Source organism: Diadema antillarum, unplaced genomic scaffold, assembly GCF_040938485.1.
Source record: "Diadema antillarum isolate AM-2024a unplaced genomic scaffold, OU_Dant_1.0 seq00000456_RagTag, whole genome shotgun sequence".
Classification (NCBI taxonomy): Eukaryota; Metazoa; Echinodermata; class Echinoidea; order Diadematoida; family Diadematidae; genus Diadema; species Diadema antillarum.
In genome coordinates, this window is record NW_027271428.1 from 622,522 (window position 1) to 642,882 (window position 20,361).

A 20,361-nucleotide genomic window follows, 5' to 3' on the forward strand; every position below is an offset into this window, starting at 1 on the left:
GATATGCGTGTGAATGGAGTTACCTGATTTTATAGAACTCGGTGTGGAAAAATATACACCCTACAGGCCTTGTTCTAAAATAGTCCTAAATATATACATATTAAAAACATTTTCACAACAGTTACACAAAAGCTAATTAACATTATCAACCTGATATTTTATTGACAAAGTGCTAATAATGGTGATGCAACATGACATTTCATCATGCCCTGACCGGAAATACAACTTCATGAAATTGACACATCTTGATTTCCTTATGAAGAAAAATATTCTGTTAAAGATAATGGAAGGCACTTTGCAGGGGATCGTACTTCAGGGGACAGAAGTAGAGAAGTCTGCACCGTTAATGATTATGGCAGAAAAAAACGAAAATGACTTGCACAGACTTTCTGCTTTGTGAGTACTGAAGGAAGCACCATCTATGTGATGAAACACATTGTGGAAGACAATAAAACTCATCCTGAGGTTGGAAAATCAGTTCACACCTACTTCATGACCTAATACCGCAAGCACAAGCTTTAAGTACCTGACACAAAGAATGCAATGCATATGGCGTGTGTGGATTATATTCAGCTTTTGGATGCTTCATCTCATGCAGCATTTGAAAAGTCACTTATTTAACAAGTCTACTGGGGACCAAAAAAAAAAAGAAAAAAGAAAAATAACCTAAAAACTCCTGCACAACACTAAGAGCTAGATCCAGTGTGCAACAATAAAAACTTGTACTTTTCAATAAGAGTGGATACACCTGTCAGTATGAATACGAGAGCTAATCAATACACTTTATCATAACTAGGAAATGATACAATTTACACATACAAATCCAAGAGAAAGTAAGAGAAATGTCCTGTCTTGTGTAAGAGGCTACCAGAATGGGGTCCATGAACTATTAAGGAAGAGGACAGGAAAGGTGACAGAGCGAGACATCTGTCCACACTGCTTGAGAAAAACAGCTCTCTGGGTGAAACTGAGTGGGGTGAGGTCACAAAACAAGGCTGATTTCTTCTGCTGTCTTTGTGGGGATGGTGCACCTGGAAATGAGAAAACACAGAATTTCACAGATGTTACAATACAGTCAATACACCTCCACTCCAATTCAGCTACTGTCCCATTCATGGGGGGAAACTCTCTTGTAGCTTACATTCACACTCACAACAAACTATATCATTTCTTTCATCAAATATGAACATCATAAACCAGTTCATTACTTTGATTTCATTGCTTATGTTAACACATTCTAATCATTATTTTGATGATTAAACTGCCAATTCATTATGTAGATTTTTGTTCAAAATACCCTGCATTTGCACCAATAAGTATGATTTGCATGAAAAAAAAATGAAAAAATGAAATCAGAGTGAAACTGAAACTGAAAAAGTTACTGCTTATGATTGTATGTAGAATATTTGGACACAAAGAGCGAATCCCAAACTTTTGAAGGTCAATGATATGAATTAACTATAATCAATTATTCAATTGAGAGCAGACAATTAATGGACATAAAAAAAAAACATGCTGATCACATTGAATCAGAACAATTTATCAAATGTTGTCAGGATTACACAGTGTTTAACTTGTGGTTAAATAAACTGCTGGCACATCATTAACAATTATTCCATGATATTTCTGTTTTGATGCTGAGCCATGTATATATAAGCATATTCTCTCTGCACACAGGATTGTGATTTCAGACATTCAGACACATCACAACATAAAAGAGGGAATATGTATCATGTATTCCTGAAAATTGGTGAGTCAAGAGCATAGTCAGTGTTTTTCCTTCTTTAGCAAATATGAGCAAGTACTCATTACTAATAATCATTAATATCATGACTTGAGGAGAATTTTACACAAATTTGCCTCTCACACTTCACTGAAAGCCAGATAAAGATATGAGCATTTTCACATGTGACAGAAAGTACCTTAAAGAGAACTATCAATTATTCTCTCATTTACATCTATGGAAAGGCTAGTGCTCTGTTTTGTTTTTGCTTTTCAAATAAAGAATATTCTTTATGTCTTCAGTCTGAAATATCTCACTTGCAATCTCAGCACAGCTCACATACAATGGCTTTACAACAGATCTCTTCAATGCTGTAAGGTGTGGTTTCAAAGCATAACATTGTAACATTACTCTACCTGAGACACAAGTGACAAGTTTTCGGTATAATGTCCAGATCCCAAATGCATCATGTCTGTTGTTACTGTTTTGTGTGTGTGTGTGTGTGTATGTGGTAGGGTGGGGTGGGGTGGAGCAAAGGGTGGTTTGAAAGGCAAACAAGGACACGGCAATGGTCACCTATACGAGGCCATATGACTGGGTTACCCTCACGCGTAGGCGTGGCTCGTCTATCCCTCAGTGACCTTCGTGTATCTATCATATGCAAAGTTCTGCTGCTGCTACTGCCACTACACTTCCATTGTGCTCGAGTCAATAGGGACTTTGACCCCTGCAGTGTCAGTCAGGCAGGTATTCAAATGAATGGGAACCAGCATGACAATGCACGCACTGGGGTTCTCTAACCTTATATGGAAGAAGCTCTCCTTGAATATTTAACCACTAGCTGGCTTTTCGTTGCTGGTGTTTTTTCTTTAATGGTAACAAGCCACACTGACTCACTATATATGCACTTATTCATAATGAGGCTTATCTCAAAATAAACTACTTCAATGCGTAAATTGGCACTCCTTTAAGATAAAGGTACAACCTGTCTCAGTGACTTCCTGCCACCTGAACAGAGTGGTCAAGCTTTCTATGTTTGCTTTTTTTATCATCCAGTAGTAGTTACCCTATGTGAGCTTGGTGAGAGTGAAAATGAGATACTTCCGACTGAAAGCATAAACAAAATTCTTTATTACCTTCCGTTGGGGAATCTTGCCCATTTGTACAAATATTTATATTCTATCACCCGAGTGACAATACCTGCCAAGTTTGGTGAAAATTTGACCATACAATCTCAAGAAGATGAAAATGTACAACTAAGGCTCATTTTTGGACCCCCTCCCCCTCCTTCCCCCCCCCCCCCCCCCTTAGGGCTCCAAGGGGGGGGGGGCACCCCTGGATCTGCCATGAACAAACTTGAAACTACGGTCATCAATGTACTTACTCATGGTATTAATTTACCACTTCTGGTTCTAGAGAAGACAATCTTTTAAGATACCTTTTTTTTTGGGGGGGGAGGGGGGTGGTTTGAACAAATTGAGATCCCATACCCCTATTGATGCTACCTGCCAAGTTTGGTGAAAATCCATGATGGGGTTTTTAAGAAGAAGATGAAAATGTAAAAAGTTTACGCACGACGGATGACGGACAACAGCAATCGCAATAGCTCACTAGAGCCTTTGGCCCAGGTGCACTAAAAAAGGGAAAAAAAAAGAGAAGGCAAACCCCCCACCAAAAAAAGAAAAAAGAAAGAAAGAAAGAACAGATGGGAGCAAATCAGCTGATCAAGAATATTTGAAGAGTTTGTTCGCAAAAATCAATAAGTCCATTTTTGAAGATTTTGAGGTACGGTCTCTGTCATAAAGTACAAAATAATACCTTTTAAATGATATATTGGTCACTATATATACAGGTACATTTTTGAAGTTATGGTCAAAAGAAGCAAAAGATTTCTTATTATTCTCTTTATTTTTCTTGACCTTTAATTGCAAATATCTCCATTTGGCAAATGTGGACTTATCAGTTTTTGCGAACAAACTCTTCATTTAAATGAAAGATATCTTTCTGTAATGCTAATGGCATTGTGAACATTCATGAACATCTGGTTGGAGAATTTCATTTGTATTTGTTTTTGTTTTTGTTTTTGTTTTTGCTTGCATGCTTAATTCATTAAATAGGGATAGCTTATTCCTTATTCTCTTTGTTTTTTCCCCCTTCCCAGTCCCCCCCCCCCCCCCCAAAAAAAAAAAAAAATGAAAAGAGATTTCTTTTATCAACTGAAAAGCTACAGTGCATGGTCTTTGTTTGCCTGGCTTTGGTGTGCATATTTTCCTACTGCAGAAGAAAAAAATCACAATTTATAATGTCTGGTCGCTTCAACTAGCCTAGGGCCAGAGAAATCAAAGATGCAACATGTGATACTCACTCATTAGTTGCAGGGGATTTCATTTGATGTGAGGGCGTTTGGGCAGGTACATGTGAATCCCGTCTGTGGCGTTGGCAGGCACAGGTTCCTACACCCACCATTCTGTGCAGCGCAGCGGTTGTTACCTGAGAAAGGAAAATCAACAACATCATCACAACAAAATATTTTAATGAACACATAGCAAACCTACACAATTCTTTTGTTGTTGTTGGGCTTTTTTTCCTTTTTAAACAGATGAATTCAATTTTAGTTGACATTCACATTTCACATCTGTATTTACCTGAATCAGATCATAAAGTTGTCCTTTCTGTTTTTTGATTCACTGCTACCATTCATTCACATCAAATTACTTTGTAACATCACCCATTTTTTTTTCTCAGATCCTTAATAAAAGTATTCCATAAACGTTGCAACAAACTTTACAGAACACATTCAGAGAGGGGAGAAAAATCAAATACATTGTACAATACAAATCTTCCAAGCATGATTCAGAAATCATTATTATCTTTGTTTGTTTGTTTGTTTGTTTTTAATTTAGTAAGAACATAATGTCACTGGGGCGACAAGACCCAATACCACAAAATGTCAAAATGTCAAAATGCCAGATGTTCAGGAAAGCAAAAAAACAAAACAAAACAAAAACAAAAACATGGCAGCCAAAGCACGATGTCGAATGGGATAGCCTTTCCTTTGACATGCCTTGATGGCTTCATTTTTTGGGGTAAGACAGCTGGGATTCAGACAGGACATCACTAATAACTGATTATCTGACCAGTAATCCAAAAAAGTCATTTTCACCAAAATTTGAGATACAAGGTCTTGTCACCCAAGCGACGACAAATATTGAAGGTTTGAAGAATCAAAAAGCAAGAAAAAAAGGTTTGAAGATAATTTTTACCTGCAGGACAAGCAGTGACAGCAGCAAGGCCATAGATCTTGCCATTGCCTCCCCTTGGCAAGGAGTAGGTCTCTGCCTCCTGGCCACCATTCTTGTTGATTGACTCGATCTTGTTTCTGGGTATGCACAAGAAGACAAGCAAATGGGGAATGGTGATCGATCACTTGCACATAGTCGTGTGAGGAAATATTTTTCAATGCAATTCAATTCAATTTATCTCTGCAACTTATTTTTCAAAAATACAATGCACAAACAGAAATACAACAATAAATTGGAGATTTTGGTGGAATCAGATTTTCTATAAAAAAAATCAAGTTTTACTCAGAAACTAAGTAATTGTTTAGATACAAAATACAGCAGATTGTTGCATTTTCTCTTTCATGATATAAATCATGAACTCTGCTTCAAATGCCACCAATGACTTCTCCTCAGACACTGATCAACTGCATGACTAGATCAGACACAGCTAAAGATGGTGCACCTTAGGACTTCTAATCCATTTACTGCTACATTTTGGAAGATGAATCATACAGAGTGGATGAACATATAGTTTCACAATCATGCTAAAGGTAGCTTAAGACTTCTAAAAAGGGATTTATGAAAAAGAAGATGTTTTAAACTGGTCATTTCATAAAATATCAAGAACACTTGAATATCATCCATTACTGAAAGAGTAGTCATGATTTAGTTTTTGAGGAGTAAACCTGAGAATCAGATAGCTTTGCTGAGTTAAATTGAAATGACGAGACTACTACGACGTTATCATTTATCATAGCATTATCATAATACCATCAATACGATCATCCATTACTGAAAGAGTACTCATGATTTAGTTTTTGAGGAGTAAACCTGAGAATCAGATAGCTTTGCTGAGTTAATTGCAATGATGAAACTACTAAGACGTTATCATTTATCATAGCATTATAATACCATCAATGCGATCAGACTTTTATTCATTTTGCCATCAAGGTTGGATTCAGACTGTGACAATCACAACAAAAATCAAATAGATTCTGGTATGGACATCACACAATCATGTTTCCATTGAATGAGTGGTATTTGATACAATATGTCCATCAATGTCAAACTTTTTCACCATAATCTGTTTCGAGAGGATTTTTGAAAATTATAATGAGATTTATCTCATAACTCACATTTGCCAGGCAGTCCAGTAGAGGTTGTAGCCCATTGAGGTCATAGCGAAAGGATACTGTGCATTGTTGTAGACAGTGTACCTGGTTTGTGGGTCACCGTTCAAGTTCATGCACTCCACCTTTGAGGTACCTGGTATAAAAATTTAGACAGTGAGCTTCTGTTATCAAAAATAGAAGAAACTGTGGTGGGAAAAAAAAATCAACATTATCAAAGAGATGCAGTGAGTCTCACCATGTAAACATCTTTCAAATGTATTCAAATGTTTATGAGCAACAAAATTAGCAGAAAATATACCCACCCTCTTCACATTCAAACTAGAAATGTCGCTACAGCGACTGGTTATACCCCCGCCAAACAACATTTCATAAGCTTTGGTCAAAACAACATTTCATAAGCTTTGGTCAAAAAACTGAGGAAGTAGTTAAATCCGCAAGATCTTTCCTTGATCTTCTGCCATTAATATGCCGTTACCATGGCAACGTACTTTCGGGTACTGTCGAAAAATGCGTCTTGCACATCTACAACCAAAGGTACACATCTGTACCAAGTTTCATGGAAATTGGGCAAAAACTGAGGAAGTAGTTTGCAACACAAAATTTTCCATCATTTTGGCTTATAATATGTGAGCTGTTACCATGGCAACATACTTTTTGTCACTGTCAAGAAATGTGTCATGCTGACCTATATCCTAAGACAAACATTCAATATGAATTCCATGAGAATTGGAAGAACACTGATGAAGCAGTTTTGCCATGAAGCATTTTGCCCTATATTTTACCAATAACATGCCGTTACCATGGCAACGCACTTTTTGCCACTGCGGAAATATGTGTCTTGCACATTAACATATTCAGATGAACATCTGTACCTAATTTCATAAAAATTGATCAAAAACTGTGGGAGGAGTTCGCGACGCAAGATTTGTACCCATTTTTGCCCATAATATGCCGTTACCATGGCAACGTACTTTTGGGTACTGTCAAAAAATACGTCTTGCACATCTACAACCCAAGGCACACATCTGTGCCAAGTTTTATGGGAATTGGTTGAAAACTGAGGAAGTAGTTCGCGACGCAAGATTTGCAACGGACCGACCGCCTGACCGCCCAACCGACCGCCCGACCGCCCGACCGACCGCCCGACTGCCCGACCGTCCGCTGATTCCCATATACCCCCTTCAAACTTCGTTTGGCGGGGGTATAAATATTCTAAATTATGTAGGTGTCTACTTGAAATACTGCAACAAATTAACATATTACATCTGCAACTTCATTCTCAGGATTTCATCTTTGCATTTCAACTTCTGAATACTTGGGAAGCACTGTCAATGGGCACTGAAATATCTATCAAACTGCTGCACAAGATGACATTACAGCTGCCCTACTTCATGGGGGCATATTACATTATATCAATGTTATTGGCAGCGTCAGAAAAAAAAAGATATCTTTTTAAGTTTTGACCTTGAACTCAGGTGTAATGTTATGGCTATATCCATCTCAGAATCAATTCAAATCATTTTTATTTTCAGTCACATTCTGCGTCTGCATTGAATTTGACCAACTGTTGTCTAACATTTTTCTTTTAAAGGTAAGAAAAAATGACAAACTTTGCTTGGCCTGGAACGTTGTTCTAGGTAAGCACCCCCTCCCATTATCATCTTACATCTTACATAAGCTGCTTATGTATGATGTAAGATGATAATGGGAGGGGGTGTTTACATTCCAGGCCAAGCAAAGTTTGTCTGACAATGCCATCCCTTCCTCTCACCCCTCTCACATCTCCCTATCTGAGACCACTTGCCTGCATCAGCCCAGCACAGGAGCTGGGAGACGGTATCTATGGTGAGACCGTTGGGCATCACGAGGTTGGAGTCCACCATGACCTCTCGGTTGGTCCCATCCATGAAGGACCTCTCGATCTTCGGATATCTGCGGCCCCAGTCTGCCCAGTAAAGGTACCTGCACAAAGAGTTGAGGAATTCCATCACAGGCATCTTCTGACAGTATTTTCAGATCTTGAAAAAAGCATATTGCATGGTCCTACAAGCAACCTAGTGACTCTGATATTGAGTCAATGAAGCTATGAAGGAACCGCACTTGACTAATGATTATTACGTGGTTAAAAAAAAAGTACAGTAACGGTATACAAACATGGTGATATTCTTTCATAGATATCTCAATGGCAAAGTTTCAAACATTTGTACTTTAGTTGTCCTTCTTACGAATCTATACTTCTGCACTCGACTTCTACACCCGCGCTTCTAAATATCTATCAAATTGAGGCCAACTTTGGCTCCTACTAAACTTGTTTTGAGGCCCAGTTACATGTGTAGATGGAATACAAATCTTTTTGATCTTATTTTGGGGAGACATCGCAGCTCACTAGTTGAGAAGCACTGTTCTATATTATATGTTACGATTTTCAGTGTCAAGCCACCACAATGTTATACAGTTATACAGTGTATACAAGCTGTAAGTGGTGATTTTACAGCAGTGCTATTTTGTGACTCGGGTGTGGGAGAAGATTTTTTTTTAAAAATGGAAATGCAGTACTATAAACAAGGAAAATGTTTACACTTCATTCAGTTTTTCTACGTAAAAGCAATTATTTGTTATATAATATCTGCTAGGTTTGTAGAATTAAAGAAAAAAGTGAAAAACTGGACAGGAGCTGTGCACATTTGGTTGGAAAAAAGAAAAGAAAAAGGAAAGAGGTTGAGGCATATCTGTATCTTACCCTCCGACGGGATCGACCGCGATGGCTCTGGGGTTCTCTAGGTCTGTGTCAAAGAGAACGTGTCTATTCCTGCCATCCAAGTTGGCAACCTCGATGCGGTCATTGCCAGAGTCGGTCCAGTACATGTTTCGGCTGAGGTGATCAATGGCAATACCCTCAGGACTGCTGAGACCTGTGATATCATTATGTAGTACGTCAAATTTTACATATCTTGGTGTTACTGTTCCTGGGCCAAGTTTTTACGAGGATGTTTGGAATAACCGACTGCAGTTACTACAGAAAAAAACTAAAATACTCAGAGCTGATTTTTGTTTTTCCTTTCTTGACTGCTTTGTAATTACATTTACTGTACTTGCAATAGTTACAAACATTTTTATGCCCTGGTCTTGTCCACTGAGTGACTAAAGCTCCTTTTTGATATCTGAAGAAGGGATGAATAGTGCTGCATTTGCTAGAAAATATATCATAATGAACAAATATAGCATGCACTGAGAGGCTCCAGTTGAAATGATAGATTCTGAGGTGGCATGAAATACTGTAAAAGTGGAAATTTTCGTGGTCTTGAAATTTTCGCGCAGTTCGCGCAACCAGAAACTAGCGCGAAAATAAAAGCATGCGAATATTTCTGCTTGCCATATGCTCCTGTGCGTGATGTCTTGATTCCGCGGAATTAAAAACATGCGAAACTCTTCTTACCCGGCGAAGCGCGAAAATATCCACTTTTACAGTAGCACTGTCTTCTTGTGAGGGGCACAGGTCCAAAGATAATAATGCTATCTGTTTATCACTTTAAAGGATCCATAATTTCACTGGTGGATCAAAAGAATGCATAATATATTTGTTTTATATCCCTCCAACGAATCAAAAGAAAACAAAATTGTTAAAATAAAAAGCTTTACATATTCCAGTGCAAAAAATCAGTGTACTGCCGTGCAGTGGACACGATTTACCCTATGGTCTACGAGGCTGATACCAAATAGCACTTTATACATGCTATCGATGAAAAACATTCATTGATTCGGTATTGATGATGTTACGCTCATGGTACAATGCACTATACCGTGATTATCACATCACGATACAGCACATTTTGCTCTATTAGCATTTTGTCTTCAACATCATCGACGACATAGAAAAATTATGCTTGGTCACATGATGTTGTGCAGACCAATCACTGAGCAGGATTTTATTAGTAATAATTATGAATGAGAACAATCATGGTAATAATGACTAAGAGTGGACTTACTCGTGTTGACAACAGCGCTAGCATCCCTGCCATCCATGGATGACCTCATAATGGTGCGGCCAGAGATGTCGCTCCAGTACACCTTCTCCTCCTGGCAATCGTAGGCCACGCCCACCACCGTCTGGCGGGTGCGCATGAAGACCTTGTTGCCGCTTTGGCCGTCCAGGGGCCTGTACATCACAGACATGCCCTGGCCATAGACGAGGGCGCCCTCCACCTGGGGCAGACCTGAGACATAGAACGAGACAGAAGAGAGAGAGGAAAAAAAAAAGAAGAGAGGTAGATAGGCAAAGTAAGTATAAGGAGTATATGAGTGTGTATGTACGTGTGTTTTTTTGTTTGTGTGTGTGTGTGTGTGTGTGTGTGTATGTGTAAAATAGAAAGAGGAATACGCAGATAAGAGAAGAGGGGAAAGAGAGAGAGTAAAATGTAGTACAGTGGACTCCCATTATAACAAAGTCCTCGGGATTGGCAATTTTCTTTTGTTATATTGAAATTTCATTTTAACCGAACATATAAACAATAAAAAATACATAGAGTGGATAATGTTGCGGCCTGAATTTTTACTTCGTTATAACGGGAGTGCACTGTAGTATTATCACATCATTGAAATTGATAGCAATACACAAACATTTGTGAAAATATAAACAATTTCTCACCCAACAGCACACAAATGATATTCAGTGCCCTCTCATAATAACGAACAAAACTATAATGAAGTTTGGTAATGACAAAGTAAAAGTTCAGGTCCCAAAATTATCTATTTATCTTCATATACATTATTTCTTAAGCTTTAACAAGATTTCAATGTAAGAAAAAGAAAACAAAACTGCCAGTCTCAAGGATTTCTTTATAATGGGAGTCGCATGAGTATAAATCTGTGTGACATGATGCATTGCTACTAACATCTGTAAACATAAACGTTTGGCAAACATTCTTATCTTTGATTGAAAAACACAATTCACAATTTGAGCAAAAACATTAATCCTTTCTCACCGATGACAGAAACTGTTCTAGGTATGTCAGTATGTGGACTATTCTATAAATCTGATTTTTATATCTTTTATTTTCATTTTTTTCGTAGCATCAGTATCAATCAAACATAAAAACAGCTGGAATATATCTTTATATTACCTTCACAAGTGAATCCATTTCCTCTAAAGCCACTCCTACAGTAGCAGGTGTAGGAACCCCGTGTGTTGTAGCACTGGGCGTTAGGATCGCAGGCAATTTCCACCCCCTCAACACACTCATTTATGTCTAGATATCAAAATAATGAAGATGTCATGGCAATGATTACATCAATGTTACTATCGTACAGGTAATCTCACTATAACTATGAAAGTTTGCCGCTTTATGATTATTACTACTGCTACTATTATATAATTGTTGTTGATGAAATTATCACTTTTATCATTACTAGTACCATCATTACCATCACTACTTTCCTCGTCATTACCACCACCATCATCAATATCACCATCATCATCTTCTTCCGTCATCATCATCATCATCAGCAGCAGCAGCACCATCATCAGTTTAATATTCTAAATACTGTTAACCACTGAATTTTCTAAATAAAACAAGATTATTAGTCAATGCTACAATACAACATGAGTATATTACATCTCATAACACCATGCAATTCTCATTGGCTCTTTAGCCTTATCTGGTTGATTACAGACTGTAAATAATACTGCTACTCCTCATACTACTACTACTACCATTACTATTATTTCTACTAGTGCTATTACCACTTCTCCGAATCTATTACTTTTTAGAATTATGTCTATTATGACAAAACTATTGAAATATGACACTTGCATATTTAATGACTCAGAAACTTTAAAAAAAAATAGGAACAAATTGGAGGAAATTTCCACCCCCACCCAAAAATAAGAGAAAAGTAAAGAAAATTCAATTTTACATACTGGTATTCCATATTTCACTATTAAGAGCTATTTGTAAAAACAGGTACACAAGATTATATAAACATTCTCTTTTCTTAAAAAAAAAGAAAGAATCAAATTGTACATTTCCCCGCAGCACTGCAATGATAGTCTAAATCCCTGAATTTGTGAAGAGTTTCTTCGGCCAGCCCCATCACAAAACGTGCATGGGTCGCTTCTCACCTTCACAAGTGATGCCATTCCCTTGGTATCCGGCACGACAGAGGCACCTGTACCCACGACCTTCGGGCAGGCAATCGGCCTGGGTGCTGCAGTCGGAGCACAGGGAGACCAGTTGGTCTGGAAAGAGATTTCCGTATAGTTTATTTTACACTTCCTGAAGGAGGGCAGTACAGTCTAAATCAGTTACCTAATGCAGGAAAGTTACTGGGTATATATATATCTCAAAGTTTAGCTTTGCAGGGTAACCCTATCAATTATAAAGTTCTTTCACATTGGGGTCCTTCGCAATATTTTTTATCCCTTCTTATGAACCCATCTGCTCCCATGGGTAGAAACAAGTTGAACCCAGTACCTTTTTCTTTCTTTTTCTGTAAAGATATATATATATATATATATATATATATATATATATATATATATATATATATATATACATATATAACATTTTTATTTCATATATCCTTTTCAAAATAGTCTCAAAATAGTCTCATGCATGCTATGATACAAGAATATGTTCATGTTCAACATTAATTCTGTCCAAGATAGTGGCTCTTGTTTATACCAACATTTCATTCACATCACCTCATAGGTTTTGTACAGTAATATTAAGGAAGATGTAAATGATAAATTACAGATATCTGAATCAGCTACTGTCAAGCACTGTGGATTATCAATTGGACACATTTTATAGTCTTTCAAAAACTGCAACAAGATTACACATGTTCCCAAAATTAATTCATGTATGCTGTTGTATTTTTGTTGGCATACATTTCGTATTTTATTTCAAATCATGTACGAAACCATGTATATGTTTATGCCATCTGCAAAGTGCAGAAATGAAATGAAAATTTAAATCAAAGTACCAATTCAGTACAAAAAAGGAATCACAAAAAAAAAATAAAATTCTAAAGTACTTTAACATATTGCGGGAACATAACAACAACAAAATCATTATGTCCATCATCCAGGCAAATTGGCAACAGAACTGTGCAGAAGTCAAAGCTTACCTGGTAGGTTACACCTGTAGCCATCTCCCTGGTAGCCTGGGTTGCAGGAGCAAGTGTAGCCCCCCTCCACCGGGCGACACTGTGCATTTGGATCACATCGGTTGTTCTCACATGGGTCTAGTGGCTCGTCTGCCAGTACAGAAACACACAAAGAGGAACTTACAGTAGGTAATCTTCCTTCATAAATAAATATCCTACAGATGACTTTAAGTGGTAATAATTGTGCATCCTGCATAGATGAAATGCCATGCATCCTTTCCATTCCAAGTGTTCATTTCCTTACATTGAGCCCACCTACACTCTAAAGCTATGCATAACTGTAAGACATTTGCAAATGCGCTCTTAGGAAATGAAATAAGAGATATGACTTTTTTTATTCTTAAAAAAAGGAGATTTCTAGTACGATTTTTTTTCCTAATCCTGAAAAGTTTCATTGAATGTGGTACAATTTAAAAAACTGATTACATACTTACATATTACATTACAATGTCGACATTACACATTTCACGAAAAGGCTCAGCATTCATTTCTTCACTTGTGCAAGGAAATAATGCCAATTTATCACCTCTGAAATATAATCAATCAGGTTAGGCCTGAAAGGGCAACACATCGACTGATTGAGCACATTATTAACCTCATGAGGACAAGCACAAATCACACGATAATCACATAAAGTCCGACCTTGATTTTCTGGCCCACTCTTATCCGGACTTCTCTATTTTCCAGATGCCTCCAAGCAGTGAAGACACATAATTCCCTTATGATATTCTATACAGAATCATGCTATGAATTTTACAGTAAAATGTTTCAATTTTATGACTATGATTTTAAGTAGGTTAGCACAAATTTCACTTCTGCTGCGCTGCACACTACCTAAGTAGCTACCACTGGGTCGGCATCCTACTCGTACTCATATACATTAACATTGTTTCTCCCATATCCGGCTGAAGTGCTTATCAGGATGGGTGTCAATCCTGACATAGCCAGATTTAACAGAGGTGAGACTGCACAACAATGATGACCTAGCAAATCAAGCAAATCAGTCTTGTCACTTCTACCTCTCTCGCAGATGCGCCCATCCCCGCTGAAGCCTGGGGCACACTCGCAGTAGAAGCTGTCTTGGACGGGGTAGCAGTAGGCATACCGGTGACAATCATTGGTGTCACATGGGTTTCCTCCATTGTTGATAGTATCTGTTTCAGTGTTGATTTTTATCATTGAAAAAAAGGAGAGAAAAAAAGAAATGAGCCCACATTACACGAATGAAATGTGATGAGATGGAAAGTTTTATCTACCGATAGGATGACAAGTACGTCAACGAATGAGAGCAATGATTAGGTGTTTTAAGGCAGCTTTTGTTTTTATCAAAGTACACCATTGTGCATATATCTATATGGATGTAAATGAATCTATCTGTCTGTCTGTCTATCTATCTATCTATCTATCTATCTATCTATCTATCCATCCATCCATCCATCCATCCATCCATCCATCCATCCATCCATCTATCCATCCATCCATCCATCCATCCATCCATCCATCCATCCATCCATTCATCTAGTCATCCATCCATCCATCCATCCATCCATCCATCCATTCACTCATCCATCCATCCATCCATCCATCCATCCATCCATCCATCCATCCATCCATCTATCCATCCATCCATCCATCCATCCATCCATCCATCCATCCATCCATCCATCCATCCATCCATCCATCCATCTATCTATCTATCTATCTATCTATCTATCTATCTATCTATCAACACATATAAATCTACACATAAATCGACTGAATATATACCGGTACATTTATTTGTGTGATAGTGCGCATGTGTTTTGTTTGCAAAAAGACACACAAACTTCTCAAGGGATGTGACCAAGTATGGTCTACATATTATTCCAACTGATGATGTCCGAGAAAGCAAGAAGAAAGTATTGAGACAGCATGGCAGTGCAATTTCATATCAGCCAAGCCCTAATTTTCAATGATCCAGTAGATAAAAAAACAAAAAGAAAGAGTGAAAGAAAAAAAAAAACCTACCTCGCTGACAGGAAAATCCATCTCCAGTAAAGTCTGGGCGACACTGGCAAGTGTAACCATCATTTGAGGTTGGGTAACAGTCGGCGTTGGCGTCACAGTTGTGGTTCTCACAAGGATTGGTCTGTTGCTCTATGGTGTGCAAAAACAACAATTAAGCTCAACTGAAGTGATTCTTGTGAATATGCACCACATACACTACTATATGTACATATCACAAAAAGTGGTTACCGCAGAGAAGGTGTTTTGAATTTTTTTTTCCTCCTGACTGAGGATCACGCATAATATGTTAGTAAGCTCCCCAATTATTTCATTTTATATATATATATTTCTAAATATCAATCTGCAGATGGCTCATAATGCAATATTGGCATTGGGATGAAATTTATAACTGTTTAAGGGAGCAGGTGATTGTTGGCAAAAAGACACACAAACTTCTCTATAATGTAACCAAGTTTGGTCTACATCTTATACCAACTAGTCGGTGAGACAACTGATCGGTCAAACAAAATTCCTTTAGAAGGAAAACTCGGGGGGGGGAAAAAAAAGAGAGCAATGGAGAGGGAGTGGATTGATATGTCACACAAAATGTTCTTAAGGAAGAGAAAATGGAAAGGAAGAGAGGAAGAGACCTATGTCATCTCACCAGCACACAGAAATCCGTCTCCAGTGTATCCCGGATTACACTGACATTCAAAGCTGGTTCCCTGGGCCAGGCATCTGGCGTTGACATCACAATTGTTGTTCTGACAAGGATTGGTAGGAACTCCTGAGCAGCAAAGAGAGAATGAAAACAGTGAATAGCAGGGGTGCAGGTTTGTTTGGAGAGATATTAAACATGCTGAGATGACAACACTCACAAATCCAGGCCCATCTAAAAGATCTTTGACAGAGAAAAAAAAATACACAAAGATCAATCACTCGTATGGTCTCAAAGTGCCACTCAGTTAATGCAAGAGAAATCATGCACAAAACTGTGTCCATTGCAAAAGAATCCATCCCTTCTATTGGAGGAAACAATAAAAGGATTTTTAAGGACTTGTAACACACAAACTGCTCTTTTCTCTGATATTTCAGCCTGTCTGAGCTTTCAAAATTCGAGTTACAATCATAAATCCACTGTCACCATTGTTACGTGATCTATATTTGTTTCATTGTGTTTTGTTTTTTTAATTTTTTTTATTGCTTAGGTAAAAAATGGCCTCAGTGATGACCCTTTTAACAAGCTTAAGAGCCATACCCAGTCAAAGAAGAAGTGAAGCAGGATGATTCAGTCTGTTGAACTCAGTGGTCGCATTGTGATTGTTGCAGTGCGATTAGTCACACCACTCGCACTCTAATCCCTTTATCAATACGCCTGCATTATGTCCTTCGTGTCGATTGACCCTAATGACCAGAACCACTGACTTGCATGTACTAGTAATGGATGGCTTCATTTGCCAGTCGATAGCTGATACTCCTCACATCAGAAAGGCACAGAGACTATCACTTCAATCAATGGGAGAATAGAGCTTATAGATATTCCATGATGTGGAACTGGCAAGCCATTCATGACCTCATTACATCAGTGAAGACACGAGTCTTCAATCCAACTTTCTAGCACAGCAAGCCTTCTTCTTAAAAAAAAAACTACACACAAAAAAATTGAAAAAAACAAACAAACAAACAGCACGTTCTTGATAATATCAATTGACTGATCATGTGATAAAACATCAACTGATGCAACACAGAAATGTTTACACAAATAATAGTGCAGACCAGCATGAAATTCATCACAGCAAATCAGACATAGGAATTCAGAGGCAGATTTTTCAAACAATATTGCACAACAAAGTGGCATCTCCAAACTTTACAATTGCTAAAGATGTAGAATAGAATATGTCGTACACATACTACCTGTCTTTCAGGATTAAAGGTTTAAACGCATCGAGAAATGTCATGAGTTTTCCTCTTTATCAAATTTTTTTTTTTTTAATCCACAGCCAGAACATGACCATACATCTCTAAACTCATTTATCCATGCTGTGAAAGCATCCCTCAGAGATGACCATATAGCATAGACTACTACCAAATGTTGTGTGGTAGTTTTTACCTTTTTTCTGGTAAGATTTTTAAGGTTAGGGTCTCCCCCCACCCCCCCCCCCCCAAGTTCATTAGAGTCCAGATTAAGTCAGTCCTTGTGAGTTATGGGGCAAATTTGATGGCACTCTGTTACATCTACTTATCGAGAGGGTAAAGGTACCTGCATCCGGACCGACAGCAGTGATCATGGCATACCGCAGGATCTCTTCGTCAGTTTCGAACATAGAGTATGCATAGCTGGTGTTCATCCTCATCGCCGTCAGCGACGCATCCGTGTTGATGTCATCAGCCTCGCACTCCTGGAATGTGATGGTCTGCTCCACGGTGAACTCCACTGAGTCGCTGCCAGCCTGGAGCATACGCCGCTCTTCGGAGTACACGTATCCTGCATGGTGAACAGCGGGGCAAAAAGTTTTTCCCACGTTTGCAAAGCACTTTGACTATTCCATATAATATATAATAATACAGGGTACTTATAATGTGCCAATTCCACACGACTAATGTGCTCAAGGCGCTGTAGGAAAAATGAATTATGAAATACCAAAATCATTACACACACATGGACATGAAAATGAATGAAACAATAATGACAAAAAAACAACATTATGTACAATTCTACTAGAAAGCGGTTATGAACAAATGAGTCATATGGCTTTTTGTTATCAGGAACATACAGCCTGTTTGGTCTTTGAGCTTGAAAAGCTACTTGGGAGAAGATATTGTCCCTCGGAATGTTCCCTCCCTTGCAAGTCAGTATCTATATACCATGTTTCATATGCCTCATCCTTTTTATCTCAAGCCACTTGTTTCTGGGATATCTTGTTTTTATGTGAGAGTAGTGAATATCATTGACATAGCTGGCCGTGGCAAGTGAGCAACAAATGTGTTATTGATTCAGCTTGACTTCTGCCCCAGGAACTTTGAGGCAACCATGAACAAAATATCATTAGGCGCAACTATCATGATGTCTCCCTAAATGCCATACATACACTTTCATCAAATATATCTTTTGTGTGATCTCTTCTATTCCTGAACATTGACAAGTCTGGCCTATCAACACTGCAAAACACACTATCTTATCATGCGATGAAGTTCATTCTTGTATCATCAAACAGTTGATTGCACACCAGGATGTTGACTCTTCATATTCACAACCGCCAGACTAACTGCAACGTCACGATGATTACGTGGCCTGACATAGCAACTCCTGCCAACTTTGATTTGATTTCATCGACTGCCTCTCCATGTATTGTGTTGGACGATTATTTTCAGACTTCTGTGATTCCAACAACGCTAAACTGTGGCAGTATGCAAACAAATAACATACTCATACACGTTTATGCAGCACTGCGATCTGTTTCTAAAATTGTGAATGATCAAAGATGACTCTTTGGAAGTATTGTGGATAGGAGAAGCAGGGCTTAACAGAAGCAGTGGCTTGGTGGCCCCGGGCCACCACAAATTAATGTTAAGCCACCAAACTTCAAAAAAGGGTTATCTTTTGGTGGCCCAATTGGGCAACTAGGATTCAAATTGAAATGTTATGTGTCTACATATTTTGGGCCAATACATTTTTCTTTTCAGGCCACCAAAATTTGAAATTCAAAGATACCATTAGCCTGAACAGACCACCAGAGGAAAAAAAAAAGTTAGTGTAGGTATCCTGGGAGAAGGAGAACATAACCAAACTTACCCGGCCTGTTCTTGGTGTAGACAACAGATTGGCTCTCCACAGTGATTGTCAGTCCCTGCGGGATGACTGGAAGGGTCCCCTCGATGGTGACTAAGCCCAGGTTCCCTCCCTCGTTGTCCAGTCCTCGCAAGATCTGCCTGATGCTCACTCTCTCTCCGCTGCGGAACACGACATTGGCCGAGTACTCCAGATTGGCACCTGTTAGAGAAGAAACAAGCTTTCAGGGGTAGCTAGTTGTCAACAAAAACCCCTCATATCTGTCTCGGACATGGTCAATGTGTGAACACTGGGGGGGGGGGGGAGACTGACACGTCCGCAGTTTACTTTAGTGTTCAGAACAGATTGTCTTCTCTCTTCTTTCAACCATTATGATGAGAACCTTGGTGGCTGCGCTGGCTTTCCATCCAATAGTATCCATACACTTAAAAAAAAATCAGAATGTCTTCTTTTATTACAGAAGGAAGACTTTCAAAGGTATAGCAAAGATAAAGAAAGTTAAAACTGAGATATATTTACCATCCAATATGCCAATAAAGTCCAACAAGACAAATCAAGCTTGTACAAAATTATGCATAAATTTTCACAGACTGAACTGCTCAGACAAGCAGACTTCAATAAATGCTGCTACTGATATTGATGAAATTAACCATATAACGGCAAAACTCATAATAATTATGCATGGTTTCATCATTGTCCCTGAAATAAAAATCACCATTATCATCATCTCTACTGATATCATTTTGATAATTTCAAACACAGAACTGACAACTGCTGTGTTTTTGACTTTCAGTGGCCAGCCTTAACCCCAAGCAATAACATCTTAGGTTCACTCACCAGTCTGCATGAAGCCGTTGATGCCTTTGGAGGCAGGCTCAGCAAAGAGCCAACCCATCAGCTCTCCGATGGGCAGGAGCAGCTGCATGGAGTAGGCCACAGCCTGGGGCACGGGGCTGATGGCAGTGAATGTGCGTCCACCCTCGGCCATAACAAAAGTGTGCAGGTACAAGTCATTGCCCAGGTCGATGCCATTGACGGTTCCGTTCACGCGTGCGTTCAACCTGCGGTTTTCATCTAAACAGACAGACATATGAATTGTTCACATTAATGAATTCTTGTGTCAAGTTATTTCTCCGCAACCGATTGACAAATTGCCCTTCACTGATGTTAATACGCACTGATTATTCAATGCTTCAATGACATATTGCCATTTATCATTGTAAATAAGCACCGATTATTCAGTGACTTAATAATTGGTGCTTACATCGATGGAGGCCAATTTAA

At 38.5% G+C, this 20,361-nt stretch overlaps 1 protein-coding gene across 1 annotated transcript; it reads right to left on the reverse strand.

The window, feature by feature from the left end:
* Positions 1–657: 657 nt before the first annotated feature.
* Positions 658–20,151, reverse strand: LOC139732949 (uncharacterized; the record flags this gene model as incomplete). The annotated part of the gene is made up of 16 exons (XM_071643784.1): positions 658–1,031; positions 4,089–4,213; positions 4,987–5,102; positions 6,141–6,270; positions 7,942–8,099; positions 8,878–9,049; positions 10,124–10,351; positions 11,258–11,383; positions 12,256–12,372; positions 13,263–13,391; positions 14,321–14,455; positions 15,309–15,437; positions 15,952–16,074; positions 17,548–17,772; positions 19,081–19,278; positions 19,915–20,151. Coding segments are annotated over 15 exons (2,345 nt in total), but the record flags the coding sequence as incomplete, so codon positions are not given.
* Positions 20,152–20,361: the final 210 nt, after the last annotated feature.